Source organism: Opisthocomus hoazin, chromosome 1 (assembly GCF_030867145.1).
Source record: "Opisthocomus hoazin isolate bOpiHoa1 chromosome 1, bOpiHoa1.hap1, whole genome shotgun sequence".
Lineage (NCBI taxonomy): Eukaryota > Metazoa > Chordata > Aves > Opisthocomiformes > Opisthocomidae > Opisthocomus > Opisthocomus hoazin.
The window spans coordinates 131957884-131979426 of NC_134414.1; the positions used below are offsets into that span (position 1 = coordinate 131957884).

At 41.5% G+C, this 21543-nt stretch overlaps 1 protein-coding gene across 7 annotated transcripts in view; it reads right to left on the minus strand.

Moving 5' to 3' along the window:
* The window catches only part of ST3GAL6 (ST3 beta-galactoside alpha-2,3-sialyltransferase 6), a 53444-nt gene that overhangs the window by 15562 nt on the left and 16339 nt on the right, over positions 1 to 21543 (minus strand). For 5 of the 7 annotated variants that reach the window (XM_075436250.1, XM_075436292.1, XM_075436284.1 and 2 more), the window contains 5 exons: positions 11258 to 11357; positions 10379 to 10447; positions 9032 to 9109; positions 5885 to 5988; positions 4642 to 4705 (listed from right to left, as the gene is read on the minus strand). In XM_075436250.1, the coding sequence (XP_075292365.1) occupies positions 4642 to 4705; positions 5885 to 5988; positions 9032 to 9109; positions 10379 to 10447; positions 11258 to 11346 (404 nt within the window). In that variant the 5' untranslated portion in view covers positions 11347 to 11357. Of the gene's footprint in view, positions 1 to 4641; positions 4706 to 5884; positions 5989 to 9031; positions 9110 to 10378; positions 10448 to 11257; positions 11358 to 12971; positions 12989 to 17445; positions 17541 to 21543 lie in introns of those variants that run through there. The other 2 variants (XM_075436268.1, XM_075436242.1) reach the window with 2 other exon arrangements.

Consider the following 21543-nt stretch of genomic DNA (forward strand, 5'->3'; position numbering starts at 1 on the left):
AATTAATTTTTCAATCTAGTTTTAAGATATCCCGAGGGAGCAGGCTGATGAACATAAGCCTCTTGCTAAGCTTACAGGGGGAGGAAGGGAGCAGAAGTTACCCTCTTCCTGAATTACACTTTGTCACTTGGAGCTATCATAGAGCTCAAAGCAAGATCCTGGGCTAAGGAGAAGCAATGGTGAGGAGAAACAGGAAGGAAAAGGGAAAACTGGACAAAAAAAACCCGTGATCAGTAAGTGATGAAGGTGGAATGAAGGAGAGGGGAAAAAAGCACAGAACTAGCGTATGCTTGTATCACATTTTCCTGTCATTTACAGCATGCCTCTAAATCACTGGAAGTTTCAATCATCTCAAACCACTGAATTCAGTGTTGCCAAAAGTTACATGGCCACAGCTGGGTAACTGAGGTACAAGCCTCATCACCACAATGCAAATCCTACACTGCTACTCACACTCCCAGCTCCTGGTGGTATCTCCTGGCTAAAGCATCCATCCCGGATGCTTGGTGGACGCCCTGGTTTGGCAGTGACTGACACATCAAGCACTCGTCTTCAGGTCTCAATAAAAAAAAACCAGAAAAATTTCTCCTAGTCTTGCTGAATATGTTCTTTTATACTCTCTGACTACTTGGTGTGAATTCACAAAAGCGATGTCAACTCCATTACAAATGATTTGGATTATTCTGACCACGACAAGCAGTCAAAATGTTACTTTCAGGATGCACTACTTGTTCTGTCCCTTGTAGATGAACTTTAAGTGATTCCTTATTAGATACCTTCCAATTTTCGGCACAGGCTATGATTTCAGAGGCTTCTTTGCTATGTCAATCCCTAGCTATTGAAGTAATAGGTGTAAAACTGAAGAGCTCTTTGGTTTCTTCTCTCTGCACTGTGCTGTTGTGACATAGCAAGACACACTCAGGGCAGGGAGGGTAAAATAAAATGTGACGTTAGAGCTGGGCAACTGAGGTTCACACAGCTGCAGAGGCTGGGTAGCTGGCTCTCAAGTCAAATCTGAACTCTCTTCCCTTTGACTGATGGATGCAGACCAGATCTTGTTCATGGCTAAGAGGTGACTAGTACTGCTTGGACGGAAAACAGTGAAATCTGAAGTCTGAGGAAGTTTTCAAACTCCAGTGCCCTTAATAACAAGCATACTCAAAAATAAAGTTATCAGCTGCCTTCAAATAACCAATAAAACCTCTAACATGGATATATGAACTTCCAAAATGGATAAAGTCAACAAGCAGATCAAATACTCCTGATGAACTGTACATGAATACAGTCATAAATACAGCCAAACAAATTAGAAAGACCAGCTTTTAATCTCTGACAAGCTCAGGAAGTTGAAGCGGGCCAACTCAAACAGGAAATCTGGCACGAACATGTTATTTCTGAATTGCCTCCTCCCCTTATCCCCCCAGTATTCAAATGTCTGCAGCTATGATCATAGGTCTACGTCTATAGCAGCACAGATTCCATTGACCATGATTAGCAGGGAGGGAAATGGTTTATGACAGAGTAAAAAACCAGAACATAATATCATAGGACATCGACATATGAAAAGGAGATAAAGAATATGTAAGCAAGGCTGGACTGTATTCAAAGATACTGAAGTTAAATAAACTGACCTGTACTTATTGTAGATGACAAATCAACACATTAATTTTCAGCACCGTTACTCTCAGATATTTTACCAACCCCACTTCTTAAGGTTTCCTTTTTCATATTTTTTTCATATTAAAAAACCCCAAACAAGTAACAATAAATTGACATGAATCAAAAGAAATTCAGATGTTCTTAACCAACACCAGGCATGCTACAAGTGAAATATAACAGACTGAAATGTATGGAGGTCCAGCTTACAACCACCAGCATACTGACGAAAATGAAAAATATTACAACCTCAGCTATAGCAATTGCTATAGCAATGGTGTGAGTGATTAAGGGATGGCATTTAGGTGTTAAGAGATCAGCTCAGAGTGTAAATAGATCCTGATACAAATCACTTGATAACTGATCTCCAACGTCTAAATGCAATCCCTTTAATCACTCAGACCATTGCCCTATTCATGTGGTGTGCAAGAACCTCAATCTCAAGGCCAGGCATTAGTTTAGATGTTTCTTTTAGAATTTCACCATACCAACAAAATATCTTCCTAGTCTATAAAAGAAAAATAATGTTAAATGGAAATGTAGCCTTTAAAGGTCAAAAGGCTTGCATCCTCCACATTCCACCGAAATAATGTTTCTCTGGAAAAGGAAAAAGAAGATCTCAACCTCAACTCCTTTAACATAGACCCTGTAGTCAGTCAAGGAATGCAAATTATTTCCTTTGAGGTTATTTGGTAAAAGGAGGATGCAGAGGTCACATTTTGTTGACTTGGGATCATGTAAATGCATGTGTAAGAATTTACTGCTGTTGAGCTTAGCGTCCTGAGAGTGTCCAGCCAAAATTTTGAGGAAATGGGTAGAGTGGATGTTCAGCAGTTGCTCTGTGAATATATACCCTGAGCCTGGAAAACCCTTCCCCACAGGCTGTTCCACTGAGTCAGTGATACTTCTCACTTCCAAAAAGTTCTGGAGAACCAGACCGTTACACAGTCAGAATCCCTCCTCAGTCTGGAAAATGGCACTGTTTGGAAAAAAATCCTTTGTAGCTTACTACATAGTTTTACCTAAGTCACACACAAATACAGCTATACGAGCACCACAGATTTGGTGCTCATACAGCCTAATATTTGTTCAAATACTTTAGAGCTGGTTCCCATACTCTGCCCCAAGACAAGTTGATAGGGAAATTTCTTGCATTCTGCCAAGAAGGCTGAATTAGGCAGCAGCAATACAGAACTGCCCAATAATTCTGCTGCCGTATTACTGGAGAATGTTGTTAGGATCAATTTACAAAGTGTTTTACATTTAAAAGCCACTGTATCTCGGTTAAATGTATACGTAAAAGTTGTTCCTTACTAGAGTGATTCAAGCCCTAATGGTGCTATACACAAAATCTGATGGATCTAGAAAGAATACATTGTATGAAGTCACGGTACATTTGATTTATTTATACTACTGCCTATTAAACAGTAATAGTTCTCACTTTGCTCCAGTACTACTGAAGTATATTACCTTCATTAAAATGAAGCATACTTTCCAGAACCACCAAACGTATCTATATTTCAGAATACCTACATTCAGAGAATACCAATTACCTTAACTTTTGATCTACAAGAAAGATACTTCCATTTAAAAAGTACTACTTTGTCCTGCAAGTGTGTCTACTTCACAGCCAAAACAACTATAGCACTGAACTTGTGATTTCGGGAAATTTCTAATACAACGTTCAGCACTATCCTTCAAACTCCAGACAAGAGACTAGCCTTTGTCAGCCAGTTCTGTACAGGTCTCCCCAATTATCACACTCCTGATAGAGTACAGGGTTTTTTTCCCCTGTTTTCCCCCCCCTCCCTAACTTAAAGAGTAAACCTAAACATCCCAGAAATATGTACTAAACACAGTAAAGAAAGGAGTACAGTAGGTGAAGAAAATGACAATTGGGTATTAAACCCAAGATTATTCTTAGGCTTGAACGCCAATTATTTTGTTCATATTCCGCCCAAGTTTAATTAAAACGTGATCCTGGCATGTGGCTTGAAGCAACAATCTTCTGTTTGATCTCCTTGATTAAAAAACCAAAACCAGCTACAGCCAACCTCCGCATTATTTGCATTCAACCCTATTAAGAAGCCTGCACATTAACATGTTATATAGCAGCTTGTCAGCCTGTCTGCTAGACTGCAAATTTAAGAAGTCATTTACATCACCTGGTAAACACAGAATTTTCGTATACTTGCCAACCCTACTACACTACCTCTAAAAAAACCAAACAAAAACCCCAAACTAAACAAACCCCCAATAACAAGACGACACACATACAAAGAGCCTCCAAAACCAAACAAAAAAATCTGGCACAAGTGGCTTCTAAGGAAGAGATTTTTTTAACAGGACAACCTAACGCATGGGAAGCAAGTTATCTAAGGCATGCTCCACTCCGTGCCACACCCTGGCTACTCCCAAAATGCCAGGAACGGCCTTTCCTGGCTGCCTCCGTCTCCCCCACTCACGGGGAAGGAAGCTGAGCACAGGTACCAACAATGGTGTGCAGCGGGCCAGCGGATGATGCGGTGGCACAGGGACATGCATAAGATTTCTTTTGCATAGAAACAGTCACTGGTTTGAATCTGCCTATCTCAAACATTCTCTAGCTTAGACTAACAGTGACTTTGAAAGTGGAGATCACATTCAACTTGTAAGGGATGGTTTCGCTCTCAAGTACAAAAAGATACTACAGCCAGATGGGACTGCACTCAGCTAGCAAATTCGTAACACACTTATAAAAAGAAATCTGTAAGTTTAAGCTCCTTCACAGAAAAAATTATTCTTGAATGCTGCTGCTACATATGTTTAAAACCAAACTTATTTATATCTTGGAATCAGTTACATATTGCTTGGACACTGTTGGTCAGATCTGCATCTTGGCTAACTTGAGCCATTTCAGGATAACATCACTGGCATTTCTTTTCAGACAAATACTAAATATTAAAAATACAATTAACAGAAACAGTAGCAAGTAAACCACTTCACCTGTCATCTTCATTGGAAAGTCCACAGTTCTGCAGTCTTGAAAGGGCTAAACGGAAAAATTGCTCTAGAAGGCAAACATAAAGATTAATGAAAATGTTCTGTGCTTTGCAATATAAAAACTAGCATCCCACACTGACCACGGCATTTTCAGACACAGTAGTTTTTACACACTGTGCACAAAAACTCAAAATATGAACACTTGTAATTTAGGGCCACAGGTTAATCAATGATGCCAAAGAAACTCAGGTTTATTAGAGCTCCTCTCAGGGAAGTTTTCTTGCCCCAACGCCCTCCTGTTGGAAAACAGTATGGGATTTGTATGAAAACACCTTAGTTATAATAAATAAGCATCAGAAGAGTTTCCAAAACCTGCATCCTAATTGACTTTGTTTTTTCTTCACACTCAACGCGCCCCCGACTGAGGGTCGGCCTCGACTCACTCCCAGATGTACTTCTCCTCACCGCAACCCACGAGGTGCGGGGAAAAGCACCATCCTCGTTACACTGACGGAGGTCGAACCCAGGTGTCTGATGCCCAGATCCGCAGGGTACTAGGAAGGTGCACTGCTCGGTGTTAAAAACTCCGAGACTTAGGACTTTACAACCTTTTCCAAAACGGCAACTAAGACCCCTAGCGTCTCTGGCCCTGTCCACTCTGCCCTGACCAACACGGGCAGCAGGCATGGGCAGGGAAACACTTTGCACGGGTAGAGCAGCCATGCAACGACGGGAATATCTTCTGCAGCCCCAGTGACACCCTCCCTGGCAGCAGAAGCTAGCCCAGTAAAAGTGAAATTTTGCTAATGTAACTGCCCCAATCTGGGGACTTCTGCCTCAGCAGGACTCCAGATCCTGATCCGCTTAGGTGTGTTGATCAAACCCCATCACACTGACCCAGCTAATATTTCACCTAGTAAAGCACTGCCTAAATATCTTCAGCACTCCAGCCCACGTGCAAACCAGAGGAAGCTCAATAAGCTCCACTCTTCCTCATGCCCACCTGTTTGAAGCTTCTCCGCTAAGAGAGGCAACCCCAACGCCTAAACTAAACTAAACGTAGTTTACTTGTTAAAACAGGAAGGTGCCAGGTCATAAGGATTAAATGAAACCATTAAGTCACTGTTAGATACCCCCAAAAGGATTGGCATCGGTGAATAGGAAAGACCAGGGCCAGAGATTCAGGTGGCTTTACACGCCTTTTAGGTATTTCTGTTTAAAAATAAGGTACACGGGGAACACAAACCTGCTCTCCTTATTCCGTACGGTAGTTCAAACTTATCGTTCCCATGGAACTCCGCCACTCTGATAAAATCATTAGCGCACAGGAATGGGTATATTTTGTCAACACTGATGAAGGGAAAATGTAAGAAGTTTTAAAAATCCACATGATGTATCTGAATAAGCAAATAATTCATGCAATTGCTTTTACAAAAAAAAAAAAAAAAAAAAGCTTTTTTTAATCCTACTTCAAGTATTATCAAAGCCACGTTGGCCAGGGCTTGGAGAGACCTGGTCTAGTGGGAGGTGTTCCTGCCCATGGCAGGGGTTTGGAACTGCGTTATCTTTATTGTCCCTTCCAACCCAACCATTCTATGATTACCAATTTTTAAAAGAACAAAACTCGTGAACACAGGGAAAGCAAGCAGGTGACAGAAAAGGAAAAGATTTTAAAATGGAAGATATAGGTAGAGAGTGAGATAAAACGATTTCTTTAATAGTGTAAGTTATATAGAGTCATTAAAATTGCATGACTGGAAGCTTACACCATGAGATGGCATATTTAAGAGAATAACCCAGGAAAACATAACTTCAGATTTGGCAAGTACATAACAGAGGCAGCAAGGCAAATTAATAGATATTATTATACATGGCAATTCAGTAAGTCAGAATGGGATTTGACACAAGGTGTTTTAACTTCAAAATACCACCTCCTGAAGATGCCAGCTTATTTTAGATGCGCTGCCATTCCAAACAAGTGGCTCACTATGGCTGTGTTGACATTCGTAAGTAGTTTGACGGAACAAGGGTATATCTACACAGCAAAAAAGTATGGAGTTCTCACGTCCACATTACACACATTCCAGGTTCGTTTACTCCGGACTGACTCTAGAGTAGGATCCCACAGATTGAACACCCCTTAGCAGCTGCAGTGCATTGAGTGTGCTCCTGCAGGGCATCTTCTGCCTTAGCCAGAAGTCAGACGGCTGAAAGGCGGCCAGAGCCCACGTGCCAGGGCCACCCTGCAATAAGAAGTATGGCTCGTGGGGATCATAAGGGGGGGGTTTGCCTCAAAAGCTCATCCCTCCTGCAAACTAGAATGTGACGGTGTCATACCTGATAAGCGTCAAGATAGAAAGAATGGGTCACTTTGTTCAAAAGACAGTAACCACAGACAAGGGTTATCTCATAGCAAGGAAGGGACTCTCATTATCACATCTGCCAAGTGAAGCCAAATGAACGAGCAGTAGACCCAATCCTGTCACATGCTACCATGCCCTTGGGTTCACCTTGGGAGTTAAGCTGACACGCACTCACTGAACTGGATGACTTTGTAGCGATCCTGCATACTAGGTCTTACATTAAAATGTCCACACAAAAGTATGCAGTCACAGTGAGAAAACCTAGCGTTGATCATAAATACCCACAGCCAGCACATGACTTGCTTCTCCATTAATATTAATAGCTGCTAAAAAGCCCCTCCCTCTCAGTTTCACAAACCAAGTATCTCACTCTAAGCTCTATGTATTCAGAAGATACTAACAGTAAAAAGGAAAATAACAAAAAAAAAAACCCCACAAAACACCGCAGCCCACACCAAGAACTAAGCCATAGGTTAACTAAGCAAAATCTACTAACTGAGACACCATCCACTAAACACCCATATTAAATTTAATAACTTATCTTGCTGTTCAGAAGCAGCTGGTAAGCTTAGACATAATAAATAATTTACCTACTGCAGAGAGATTCTTAATTCCAGTTCTTCTAGCTCTGGTTCCTTTCCAATAAATAATTCTGCCAGGTTAGAAATCCTTTCAACCTCCCCAGGCTATTACCGAAGTGCACAGACCAGATCTTCTGCTCACACAAACTATCCTTGTAAGGGAGCTAAGGAAATATGCAAGAGACTCTTCTAGCTCTGCACCTACCTTCTCGCTGCACACCTCCGAGTCCGTTCCTGCCCCTTTGCTCAGCACCAGACCTATCCTGTCGTGCCTGGGCACACTCTGTGGGGGCAAGGGACCTAGGACCACCTCTCTGGGCCAGGCAACTGACCAAAACTCAGACTACAGAACTGCTTCAGGGAGGACAAATCTGAGATCCTTCCATGTTCTTAAAAATAATAATAGCACTGCATTAAAGCCATGTTTTCTTGTACACAAAAAAGACCAAAAAAAGAAGCAATTGTGTCTTTGCTTACAGCTTTAAGACGCCTTCAGCCACGACCTGGTCTAAACATCTTCCCAAGCTTTCTCAGGGCCATACTCAATGTTTGCTCAGGCAAAACACAAAGCCAACAAAATAGCCTGTCTGCTTCTGGCCTGTAGCATTTCCTTGACGTCGCTCATTTAAGACTTGTGCTTGTAGCAACAAAAACTCACAGTATTTCCTCACAAACATCTTGGATGCATTTCTGTGACCAGACACCTCCCCTGTTTTGGGCTGAAGCTCTTCCTTTTTTCATCTGACTGCCTCTTTACAAAGGAAGCTTCCTATGAAAACCTTAAATTGAAGGACACCTACACACAATTCAACAATACTACCAGAGGAACAAAACCATGAATAAATCCAAATTTCATTAAAACTAAATTCCATTAAAATCAAAATTCCATTGAAAGTGAAAAATCTCACATCATTAAAGACTGGATTAATTTTTGCATATTACATACTCCTCCTTCCAAATAAAATGAAAAGATTTTCAGAACTTCCCCGGTCCCTAGCTGCTACAGAAATACTTAGCTACCAAAAGATCTTCAACTTTTAAGTCCAGGTTCTCAATAGCAGAATGACTAAGTTTCAGTCTTGGACATGAAGGCTTCTTTTACAGGAAAAGCGGGGGTGGGGGGGGAGGGCATGGAATTAAGGCTTGTATTTCAAACATTAAAACAGTTTCACTGTTACTGTCTAAATATCTGAAGAGGAAGTATTTATTTATTCAGTACATACACCAAGATGCTGAGCTAATTGTGTGGTATTGCTCAGATGCTGATCAGTGGCAAGCTAAACAATTTGTGTTGCCACAGCCAAAAAAAGCAGCAATGAACCCAAGCCCAAAACCTGTACTTCCAGAGGCAAATCAAAATGTGAAATAGTCCAGAATATGTCAATAGCCCATTTCTGTGTCAATCATCACAGCCTTTCCTTTGCCCCCTAATTCCCACAAAAGACTCACCCCAGTAAAGATTCAAATGCTGGTCTCAGGAGACAAGTGTCCAGCGTACTCCTCCTCTGCACAGCTGTAGGTGGCAGCCTGCAAAAGCAGAATTTCAAAGAAATAGCAAGAACAGGAATGCGTAGCAGCCACAAGGAAGGGAAACTTGGACAAGCCAGATTAGTAAAAGCTAATAACTGAGTTAACACCACACCAAATTTTCATGATTGCCTGCATATTATAAAGATGGATCTTTCTCACTGCGGCACCATTACTTCTACTAGTAAAGGCTTTTATCTCACAGTGCTCCTCCAAGGGGTCTGCAACCTCCCTTGCTCAGCAACTGCCAAACCAGAGGTGAGTTCTCAAGCCTACCTGCAGAGAAGCAGGACACTTGGGCCAAATCAGCCCTGCAGTCACGCCAGATAGCATCACCAGCGCTACTCAGAGAGGAGGAAGTCTTGTTTGGAGAGGGGAACAGACAGCACCACCATAGGGTACTTCAAGGAAAATGAGATTCTTTGGGTATAAGTCATTTCTGTCATAATAAGGCTAATACTTACACTCCTAAGCACATTCCCACCTTGGCAATTTAGCCCAATTAATAACAAATATGAAGCCCAGAAGGGAGGGTAAAGTTCATTGTGAGCAATGAGTGCATCTGGGCTGCATCAAGAACAGAATGATGAAACCACCACATTAGAACCACAAGCCAAACAGACTATTAAGGTTAATTGCTTTTGGTAACCTCAAGTTGTCATGTGAATACTGACACTGAGAAAGCACCCTGTGAAATGTGTCAGCTGGCCAGCTCATTGCTTTCCAGCATCAGCCTCACAGACAGCATTTTGCAGGACAGCTTCAGAGAGGAGACACTTGCTTCTAAGTTTTAGCATAGGCACTCATTAGTCCCTCAAACCTAACTGCAGGAATTTACCAGCACAAGATCTGTTTATACACACACTTGCACATCACCAGTGAACCACACCTCTGACTTCTTAAGTTTTAAGCATAAAAGTCACCCTCATAGCTCTGCTAATTTTATCCAGGTGTAACTCAGAAATGCAGAAATTTGGAAGTTGTAAACAAATCTCCTTCCAACAACCCATTGCTTGTTACAGACAATCACTGTAAGTGCCCATAAATATCAACCACTGGAAACATCAAACAATGAAAGTCCTTTCTGCCAGACATGTTACAATTGTGTTCATAACAGAAACAGTCAATGGACACAGCTGTACAATAACCCACTGAACAAGGAGCCCATGGACAAAGGCTATGAATTTTAGTCTCAGTCCCTCCCACTTGCCCCAAAACCAACCAAACAAGAAAGCCCCCACCACAAAAGGACTCCACTGCTGAACTTACTGAGTAACTCCACTAGTCTCACAGGAAGGAGAAGCCCTCACAGAGGAAGTCTGTCCATAAAAGCTAATCCTGCAAAAAGGGAAATGTCACAACATTGTGGTTTGCCATAAACAGAAACCACAACAGAAAGCCATTCGTATCAATTGTGTGCTATAAACAAGACAAACAGAGGCACATCAATCACTACTTTCAAAAACTATCGCTATTATCTTCATAACACACACACACACACACAGTGGTCAGTCCTGGTTACAGCTGTGCAAAGGCCAACGGAAACTTAACTTCTTCGATAAGTACCCAAAATTTTAGGTCCCAAGCCACCTGTAGATAGTGAAGGCTCACTTCCCACAAGGTCGCCACTGGGACTCAACAAATTGGAGTTTTTCCACAGGTGCCCACTACACCTGCAGTTCTTCCCATGTGTGGAGCAGGTCTCTCCCCCATCATTTATCAGACATCTAAAGGAACAAGCTAACACTAAACACATGTGGGATGGGGGGAGATATGGACACATGACACACACAAACAAGATACCTCTCCTCACCTGAATACCTATTTTCATGAAACTCAGAGGGGCTCCCTACTTCTGCAGTCCTGACCTCTCCATACAACCAGGTTCAAATTGACTACTAGGTTTAAAAGGGACACAAGAGAAGGGGCAGCAGGACAGAATGATCATATTCATTCTCTCACCGTAAAAAAAAAAAAACAAAACACAAAACAAACAAACAAAAAAACCAAACCAAAACAAACACTGAGTAATAATCACTTCTGTTGATTACTAGTAAACAGCTGTTCAGCTACACGACAACTCACAGCCACATCTCTCACACATCTATGAGGGTGTCTGCACCATAAGCGAACAAAGCATCACCTTACCAGTAGAGGTTATTTCTCCACAGATTCCCATGCAGTATACCATACATAACAGCAGCAGCCAGGATAAAAACCAGAAGAATTCGTTTCATGACTGGTAGACCTGAAATGTAAGAAAAACAAAACACAAAATTTAAATGAAAGTTATGCTATTAAAATGAACTTTTATAAAGCATCCTGAAACCTATGAAAGGAAATTGTCATTATTACAGCCATTCTCCACCACCACCAATTTGACGAGGAATCACTCCGGTTTGATTTCTCACACGAAGTCCCAGTGCCAGGAGCTGAACACCGCTCTCTACCTCCCACACGTGCATAATCTGCTCGGTAACACAGAAGCATTGGGAGAGACTCACTCTAGGTTCTCTCTGAAGACACAAAAGGAAGATGGGCTCTTCCAGAAGCATGTCAGAGTAGGAGCTCCTTTGTGTCCACTGGCAGCCCAAAGAAACCAGCCTCCTGGATCAGAAGCTGGGCTTTACAGGTTACCTGCGCGTCTCCTCTTTCTTGCGCCACCCACTATCAGTTTCCACAATTACACAGTTAAACAAGCATCGGCACTTTGCAGGAGGCAGACAGGCTGATGCCGATGAAGCAGAACAGGGTATGAGCCGCCACAAAGTGCTAGTGGGTTTTTTTAGGATCATTGAATATTCTTAAAGTCTGGGTTTGGACATTTAAAGCTGCACTGAAGCTGCCTGCTTACGCCCTCATGCCCTGCACAGATTCCAGCTCCTGACACAGGCCAGGCTTCATTGCTCAAGTGACAGAAAAATGGTATTTTAGCACATCGCAAAGCGAAGAAGAGAAATTAGGACCCAATCTGTGGAACTTCCTAAGTTATGGAGAAATAACAGAGAAAGTGCTCATTTTTCAAATGGATTTTTCACCTCACTGCACAGTCTAATAAAAGAAAACCAGAGAAACATCAGAACCTCATATATATGGCAAGACATGTTGAGTGAAAAGCAAGTTCTGCATTGCTCACATCTAACACACTGAGCTGCCTGTTCAGTAGCTATGAATGAGCTGGTGTTGCTTAATCTTCTGAAAGTCCAAAATAGCCATTCCAGCCACAAGTAACTCTGGAGATTTACCCCAGAGCTATATCCTTCTACTACATTCACTTCTGCCTCTATCATGGTAAGCGGGTTCAATGCACACAATGCATAAACATCTACTTGCACATCTGTATTTTAAAGTGAAGGTAACAAACAGCTGTCTAGCAAAAATAAGCCACATCCAAACACACTGCTGCATTTTTTAATTTTCTTTTCTTAAATTCCATGTTGCTTTTCAGAATATTTAAAAGTTGCTCTTATTTTAAAACTGTGTTTAACAGTCCCAAGGCAATCAAACTCAAGGTAGATACAGTTCAACTGATTTGCAGCAATATGCTTTATGCTAGTAACATCTTAACTTCATACCTTTTATTACAAGCCAAGAAACTACAAGGGAGAGCTGCATTTTGTTATTAGAAATTGAGAAGCAAACTACTGTCTCTCACATAGCTTCAACACTGAAGAGATATTTAACAGTGAATTATTTATTACAATGACTTGAATGCAACAAGTCACCACTTCCTTATTTATTCCCCAGCGCCCCCCATTATCCTCCACAGGAGTTTAACTGTAAGGTCAGAGACAGGGTTTTATAACAGCATCTGCCAGAAACAAAGCCATACAATGAACAAGCTATAATCAATCAACCTTACCCATATTCTTCAGGCTGTACTGCTCTTTTCTGCAGGATATACTCACAGGCTGCAGCTGCTGCACTTTCAACCTTTCAGCCCTTGTTGGGCAGTAACACTGCCTCCCTTACAGCTCCAACTCCCTTGACTCTTCTTGAAGAGTCACTGCCAATTTTTTTGACAGTGAGTCTTAACTTCTTGAGCAAACCCTGAGTTATCACAATAAGTTTGGAAGAGTCTTTCCCTAAAACTGCAAGAAAATTACAAGAAAAGTCACCTACTGGGTTCAGTGAACTGTCATTAACAGCAATTGACTCATTTACTTCAAAAAGATACTGCACTCTTTGGGGGGTTTTTTTGCCCTTCGTTGTCAGTATTTTTTACCCCCTACTGCTTTGCAAAAGTTTGCTAAAATATCCCACTAAAGTGGAAATCAACTGTTTACTTTTTACTCCCCGATTCAATCAATGCAAACATCAGTTAAACAACAGAACACAATGAACAGCTCTTCAGATAAAGTTGCTAAATTAACAACTGATTTTGCCGAATTCAATGTAAATGAGAACCTCGGGGAAGAGTCAGACCAAACTACAAAACAGAGAAAAGACAAGGCAAAGCTGCCCATAAAGGGTCTTTCAAAAACAAAAATTTTATTCATAATAGCACTATTCACAGAGAAAAAACCTTGTTCTGTATGTAAAATATTTACAAAGATATTTATACAGCCTGCAAAAAATTCATTACAACAAGAGAAGTAAGTCAACATCGTTCTTCAAAGAGGATCATAAGGAACCTGTAACAACTTTCAGTATCTTACGTAGGACATTCAGCCTGGCACACACAAGAATGTAGCATCATTAAGGCTGTACCGAATTCAGCTCTCCGGAACACAAAATGGTCTTTAATTATACAAGCGTCTTCTCCGCATCCCATCCCCCAGTGTCTGGCTTTATTCAGCACTTTGAAAATAAAGTTCTGCAGTCAAGAAAGACTGTCCTTTTAGTGAAGACTTTCTTAACCTGTTTTAGTAAACAGAACCATTGCCTTGTTTACAGAAGAAATTATTCTGGGTGTATTTTTAATGGCGACAGCATTTTTCAGCTCTCCCTTCCTGTTTTAAAATAGCTGAGTATTACAGAAAGTTAATCAAAAGAAAATAAACTCCTACGATGCAAATATTGCACTAGGAAATTCCCATAGTCGGAGATGCAAGAAAACAGGCAATCAAGAAGACACAGCTCAGATGTAAAATGACAGTCATGTTCCAGCTTTTTTATCACAAGACCTGGCATCTTGATTTAAGCCCATCAACCCCACTGACAGATATCACGGTGCCCTTAGGTCAAGGTCAGTCAGAGTTAAGCAAAACAAGGAGGACAAAGCTGGAACTCAGCTGTTCAATTCCCTCCTCTTTCTAAAAAGCCCACAGTGATCCACACAATGAAAGGGATGAGGAACCCAGCATGCCAGCGCCCAACGTTCATGGCATTAGCTGGTCAATTTGCTGAAAGTAAGAAAGTAACTAGATGCATAAATGTTACAGAAAGATTGATGGGCATTTTTAAATAGAATCTAAGCTAACTTCCACTGTTCAACTCCCCACCCCTGCCAAGGCAGAGCCACAATTACAGCATTAGACAAGACAGACTCTGTTACAGTATTAAGAGCTCTCAGAGATCAGCCTGCATCTCCTATGGACAGACTGGTCCTCTCCAGCTCCCACCAACCCATCACAGAGACGCATTTGGCTATACGATAAATCAGCCATACAAGCCCAGAGGCTAAATTTTATTTCCCTTGGTGGAAGTGTGGAACCAACATCCTCATCAGAGCTGAATCTTTACTTGCAATTAGTCCTCACTCTGCTACTTCAGTAAGAGTGGTATCTGATATGACCCACTATCTCATAGCTTCTGTTTATCTTTCAACTTGCATATGCAGTTGATGCAGCCATGCCACAGAATAAAATAATCACGCAGGAATCACGCTTTTTTTGTAACGGTCAAACCTTCCTTTTATTTTTCTTGGTTAAAATTAGGTTGTTAATAATACAATGCAGGAGGCTTTTCTGTCTGTCCCACTTATTTTGTAAAGCACCTTTGACTACTACTAAAGTAAATAATAAACATTTAACTAAGAAGTGATTACGACTAAATTAAATACTACTCATCTTAAAAGAATTGTAGCTCCATACCTAGTCTTGTGACAGTTTAACTTCTTGCTGCTGCAATTAACTGACAGCATGAAAATTTCAGCTCACTCAGACCTCAAATTCCTAGCCCTTGTAGCTGTGGGGGAGGAAGGGAAGTGAGCTTGAAAATGTGCTTTGAGCAGACCTTGAAATTTAAAAGGACAGGGGAAAAAGCACATAAAAACCTACTAAAGTTTAAAAAGAAATATCAGGATTTTTAAGATGTAGTCAGTATTTTGCAGGCCTGCTTGTGACCACCGGTCCTGCAGCATTGCTTCCTTTCGGTCAGGATGTAGAGCGTACCTGGTGTAACAACTACGCAGCAGCAGGACGACCAAGGAGGGAGTTTTCTCATGTCCTCATTTGTCTCAAGCTGCCAAAACGTGAGCACATTATGGCATATATCTATATATTTCTTCTGCCAAGTCTATGCACTATTCATAACTAAATCCTCCAGTTCTTTGTCTAAGTACATGCATAGTTAATTAACTCTTGCCCTCTTGGAAGGAAACGCTGTAGCGGCCAATATAATGGCACTGCAGCAAAGTCTTAAAGGTACTGAAGTGGCTGAGTCAGTCTAGCGCCTTCCCACACACACAGCCCTCAATTTTTCATCATTTCCAACGCTTTCGATTTTAGTTTAAGAAACAGAAGTCCTCAGAAATACTAAGTTTAAATGAGGAAGGTAGCTATACTGGATTATCCTAACAAAGTGGCCCTGAACTAAAACTACATTTCTAACTCTCCTACAACAGTGACCTGGTTTCGAAGCGAGAAGTTTAACAGTATCTTAACTGGAAGAGATTCTTGCTAACCTGCCCAGCCCCACACAAAACTAAAGCAGTTATTCCTGTTCCTGAAGTCCCGCACAAACCATGACACCAAAAAAATTAAGGTTTTACTGTGTCAAAATGCACTGGGGATTTCCACTATCACACCACACATGCGATCTTTACCAGCAGTTAAAGACTTCTGCACTGGAAGATAAGACATTTTCAGGCTCCTTCTGCACTAATCTCTTCCAAAAATGAGGGCATAGTCAGCAAACTCCTCCTCTACTGCTTATGAAAAACGGAGACTTCTTCCCCTCCAACAGCGCACCGAACTAGCCATGTACTTTCACAGCAGCCCTGATAACAAACAGAAACTGTGTATGGAGGAAGACTGCCTTTTTGCAAAGTTAAGGAAGGTCTTGAAAGTTTCCCCTAAGATTTCCCTGTTCTCCAACTACTGCAGAAGACCTGAAGAGAAATGGCAATATAGTCTTTTCTCCAAGTACTCAACATCAAGCAGTGATGTCCAGTAGATTTAGTATCACAGTAGTACTGATGTTTAGTAGATTCAGCCACCCCTTGTTCTTTATTAGCTATAACAGCCAGAAATGTAGTCTCTGCTGACATTAATTTACTGGGGAGAGGTGCAGACTAGAGCTGTGTCCACCTCTGACCTTCTGCACGGTTGCACACTAATTCAGGACAGGCTGCAAGAGTTAACAGATCGGGTTTAGGACCCAAGTTCTTGCCTTCCTCCCGTTCGTCATCCTGCTAATGGTGAAACCTGTTTCTGTGCCACAAGAGACAGTAATATATTTATCATTTTGTGGACAATTCATGATTATTTTATTCTATTCTTGCCTTTCAAGTACAGACACCAGTATTTTGCTCCTCACCAGAACATGCCCGCTAGCTGGGTCAAGCAAGGGAGAAAAGCACCTTAATCAGTGTTTTTCATTGACAGTTGCCATTTGAGTTTGCTTCTGTCCAAAATCTCCAAGGAGATCTCTGCATGACTTTTGCACTTGTGTGACTCTTCGGTCCTACGTATAAGCTCAGAAACTCTTCCCACACAGGCATATTCTTCAGCTAAACGGTACTGATAAAGAATCTGAGTCCAGTCAAATCTATTGTATTTTCATCCCTTGCAATCCTAATTTACCTTGACAGGACAGCTGGAAGAGGGAGGTTAGCTCCCTTCCAGAAAGCTTCAGGCAGGCCTGGGAACAAGTACAATTTATCTGTGCCTTGGGCATAACAGGCAGCGCAGTACCTACACCACTCCAAACCTCCATCTCCAGCCCAGCGCTCTCACCTCATTCCCATGACCGCCTTTAAATGCAAGAAATCAGGTATGGTGGCTTGTTTTAGCTAAGCCTAAACCCTTCAACATTTCAGGCAAGATCTGAAAAGCATGAGTTTGTCACCTTCCAGGAAGACGTGCTGGCAACAGGGAGAGTCTGGCAAAAGCCAGAAGGTCCTGATTTACTCTTACAATCTTACCACTATGCTCAGATTCTCTTGTTCTTACCTCCTTTTTATCTAGTGCAGTATCATCTGTTCAGTGGCGTAGCTCCTTTTTCACTCCTCTTCCCTCCCTCTGCCTGGGCACCCAGGAGCTTTTACCTGTGCCACACAGTGGTAGGGCAGGAATAGGAAAAAATGAAAGGGCCAGAGAAAATGACAGGTTGCACACACTCAGACTGTTTCTTGGACAGCAAGAAGACACATGTACAAGCATAGGTCAAGTAACTACAAGGTTTTTAAAGCTTACTGAAACAGTCCCCCTCTTGGCTGCAAAAAACTGCTGTGATTCTGTTCTCAGAGGTACCACAATCAACGATGTGCACTGTTGCACAGCGATATCACTTTCAGGCCTACCAATGCAAAACAATGTCACTTATACTGACACCAAATACTAGCTCCGTGCATGAAAAACAGGTATACAAAGCATCAGCCAGTGCATCCTGCCAGAAAACTCCAGTGAGCAAAACGGAGTGGAGCACGGGCATTAGGTATCACTGAAATGGTCCTCAAAGAGGAGCAGTATTCGGTGTCTGATGCTGAGTTAGCCCTGCTGAGAGGCAGAATGTTACCTCCAGTATGGGGCTATTACAGGGCTGCTATTCCACCCCTGAGATCTGAGCTAATATTTTGGCTCAGATTATCACAGTGCAACGTGGATGCCTGGCGCCAGCTCAAGGTGACAGCGTGCTCCATTGCGTGGTGTAAACACTGCAAGCACAAAAGAGATAGTTGGTGTGATCTTTCTCAGCTGGTGAATGTTGTTTTTAATCATTTTATTCCCTCCAACAATATTCCCTAATGTTCCAAAATTATTTGGGGCTCATTCCAATAATGGACACACTTTTTGTAGCACAGTTAAACACTGCTAACTTGAGTTTAAGAGTCAGCCCTGAGAAGATCCAAATCTGACTCGTGGCTTTGAGGGGAAGAGGAACAATACCTATTGGTTTCTCACCTAACTGGTGCTTACTAAGTATCACAGATTTCCAGAAACCTTGCCTATAATTCTGATCAAGAAAAAGATCAAGTCCACAGCCCCAGCTTCTTGCCTGCTTTTGTGCCTTGAGATGAGGACTAGAAGGAAGTGGCCGATTTATGCAAAGGTGCAAGAAGTGTGGAACAGATGTTTCCATATGCTTTCTGTGTCCTCACCCTCCTCAGGCCTCCCCTCAACACGCTTCACTGCTATTTTTTTTTCTCCTTTCTTCCTCCAGTGCATGTGAACCCAGAACAGCAGTTACTGCCATGCCCACTAGCCACAGAGATGCAGTGCAGTACAAAAACAGCTACTTTGGATTCAGTCAAAAGCTAAATGTGCATGCAAAGTCCAAAGCAACCATTGAGCTGAGCACAGATCGCTCTGCTTCCTCAACTCCCAAAGCTTTAAACAAATACCAGAAATCCATCTGTAACTACAATCTTAAATTATAAAAAAAAAAAAAACCCACAAATTCAGAAACGCAGCCTTAGCTGAAAGATTTCTTCCAGCCCTGTTGTACTCTCCCAGATTAACCTTTAAAGCTTTAGCCAGCCTAAGCTAGGCTGCTATTTATAAATTACACATCATAGGTATCGGTATAATACACGACAGGAAAAAATACACAGAGAACAGGTGCTATAAATCCACGCAGCTCCTCCTGCATACTGTGGTGACAACACTTCCTTCTCAGCCTCTGTTTCCCCTCTCCCTTCAGCTCTTCTTCCAGAAAGACTGGAGTATAAACAAGCCATGCAACATGCTCTGGGGGTCAGAGTTCAAGTCATTTTCTCCTCCTAGAATCATAGAATAGTTTGGGTTGGAAGGGACTCCCACCTTGACTTGCATAACTGAAAAGGTTTCTGTCAACTTGAGAGCGCTGCTCTTCCCAAAGAAACAGAGCATCATGGTTTTAAGTGTTTTGCTTCTTCACTTCCTTTTAAACAACAAAGACAACAGGCATACTACACAAGACTTGAGAAAACAGAAAACGATTAATATCAAGATATACATCCCACTGCAACATCAGTTACTCATTCACACCCACTGTTCTTTGTCCATGAGTGTCTCCAGAGTCAGAGGCTCTAGGTCAAACAAACAATCTTAAGTTTACCAGAGAAGAGATGGAAAAGAGTGGAAGGAGAAAAGGCTGGAAATAGCCAAATTAGTCAGGTTTCAAAACAGTTCAGTTACAAACCACATCAGCTCACCAGTTTTCCCCTGCAGAAACCATCATCAATCTAAATAATTAAAGGTCCAACCAGAGATTTTAATCCGTATTCTACATGCACTTTCACTACAGCATTAAGTTCACCTTAAAACAAGGCACACTTTGTCTTCTAATAATGCCTAGGATATCTAAAACATCCAGCTCTGGCTGATTTGGATCTACTGATTTAACTTCAGCTCTCACAAAAATGGCTGGGAATCACGAAACTAAATCTACCAGTCAGCTTCGGGAAAATACAGAATAATCTCAACCCTAGGCTAAAATATATCACACACAAAAAAAAAACCAACCACAAAACAGCCAAACACTCCCAAGCAAAATTAGGGCTCTCAAGGATGGTGGTGGGGGTTTTTTGGTTGTTTTTTTTTAAAAAAGATAACTGAAGGGGCTAATTTACTTGCTTCACTACCAGCACCTGGAGAATTAAATGCTCCCCATCTACACCAACAGTGAGTCCCAAGTAAATCAGACTAATTTCTTGCTTAGTCATTAACAGTATAAGTCCTGATCTGTACTGGTGTCAGAATCTGTCCCTAAAGAGACACAGGTGCTTTTTGTCTGCCTAGTTTCCACAGTAGCATTTGCAAGCCCTAGTCTTGATTAAGTCCAAATATGCATAGACCACCATCACCTCATGCCACAGCTCTTTTTACTGGCATTTTTATCGCCCCCGTATTTCAAAAAACAACAAATTACATTATACAGATTTGTGTGGATTAAGAGGCCCTGCAAATACATGTGAACATACTCCTCTCAGCACACAAAACTGAACAGTTTAATTTTCATTTAAACCACATGCAAAGCATGTCTGTAGTCAGAGCCCCAAACTTACTATGTTCCCTGATTTTGATATGTTGCTCCCTATCTTCCCTCAACTGTTAAAAAAAGCCAAACTACCGAAAGACCCAAAACTACCAAAAGACCCCAAACCCCCTAAACTGTTTGAGATTGAATTTACCCCAACAGAAGATTCTGCAAGTCAATCTGCTGCGATGCAGGTGTACCAACAGAGAGCTCTGGGATTCTCAGGAATGCAGCAAAACAAGTCAGTGAAAAGTGTAAAGCTAAATTAATTCAGGGAGGGAGGAAAATGGAGATAAGTGGTAGCACCTACCCCACACTACTACTACGTCTTGGAAGTTTCCCAGGGCAGTGGTCCTGCCAGCTCAGGAGAAAGCTGCAGGACACCAGCAGTGTGAACAGCTTCTCTGAGCGCTTCCAGTGCTCTCAATTCAGCATTGCAATGAATACATTCACATTGCCTTTGGATCTTGCAGATTAAATCAGAATACACACCTTAACTGCTAACTTCTGTAAGAAAGCTAAACCTAAACTGACTGTGCCAAACTGGAAAAGTTCAGACATTGTAAACATCAAGGCTGTTTTCAAAATCCTTCTTTATATGCAGCTTTGTTTTCTTAGCACTAAAGCTCAAAAAATATTTAAAACAACCACCACCATATGAAAAGCTCTAAAGAACAACTTCATAATTATAAGAATGCTTTGTGGACATAAGAGTGTTTTTGAGCTAACAAAGAACTGTTGTACAGGTTGCAGCAGAGCCTGCATCCAATTCCCTAAAGGCTTTTAGTGCTTTGTTCCATTTCTTAAATGTGAATATAGGAAAAACTACCACATACAATATCCAAACACTACTTATCCTGACGATTTTGAGAGCTATGAGGTACATAGCATAGTTGAAAAATGTAGTCCTGAAGAACATTTAATGCAGCGCGTAAAGTCCTAACTGACATGTTTTCTGAACGAGAAAGATTGCCAGTAAGTCTACATGTGTTCAAAAAATAAAAAAAATATTTGTAAGGTAATGAGCTTTCCAAGGGGAACAAAGATGTAGGTGTATCCGACTTCAGCATTCAGAGTATCATTAATTGTGT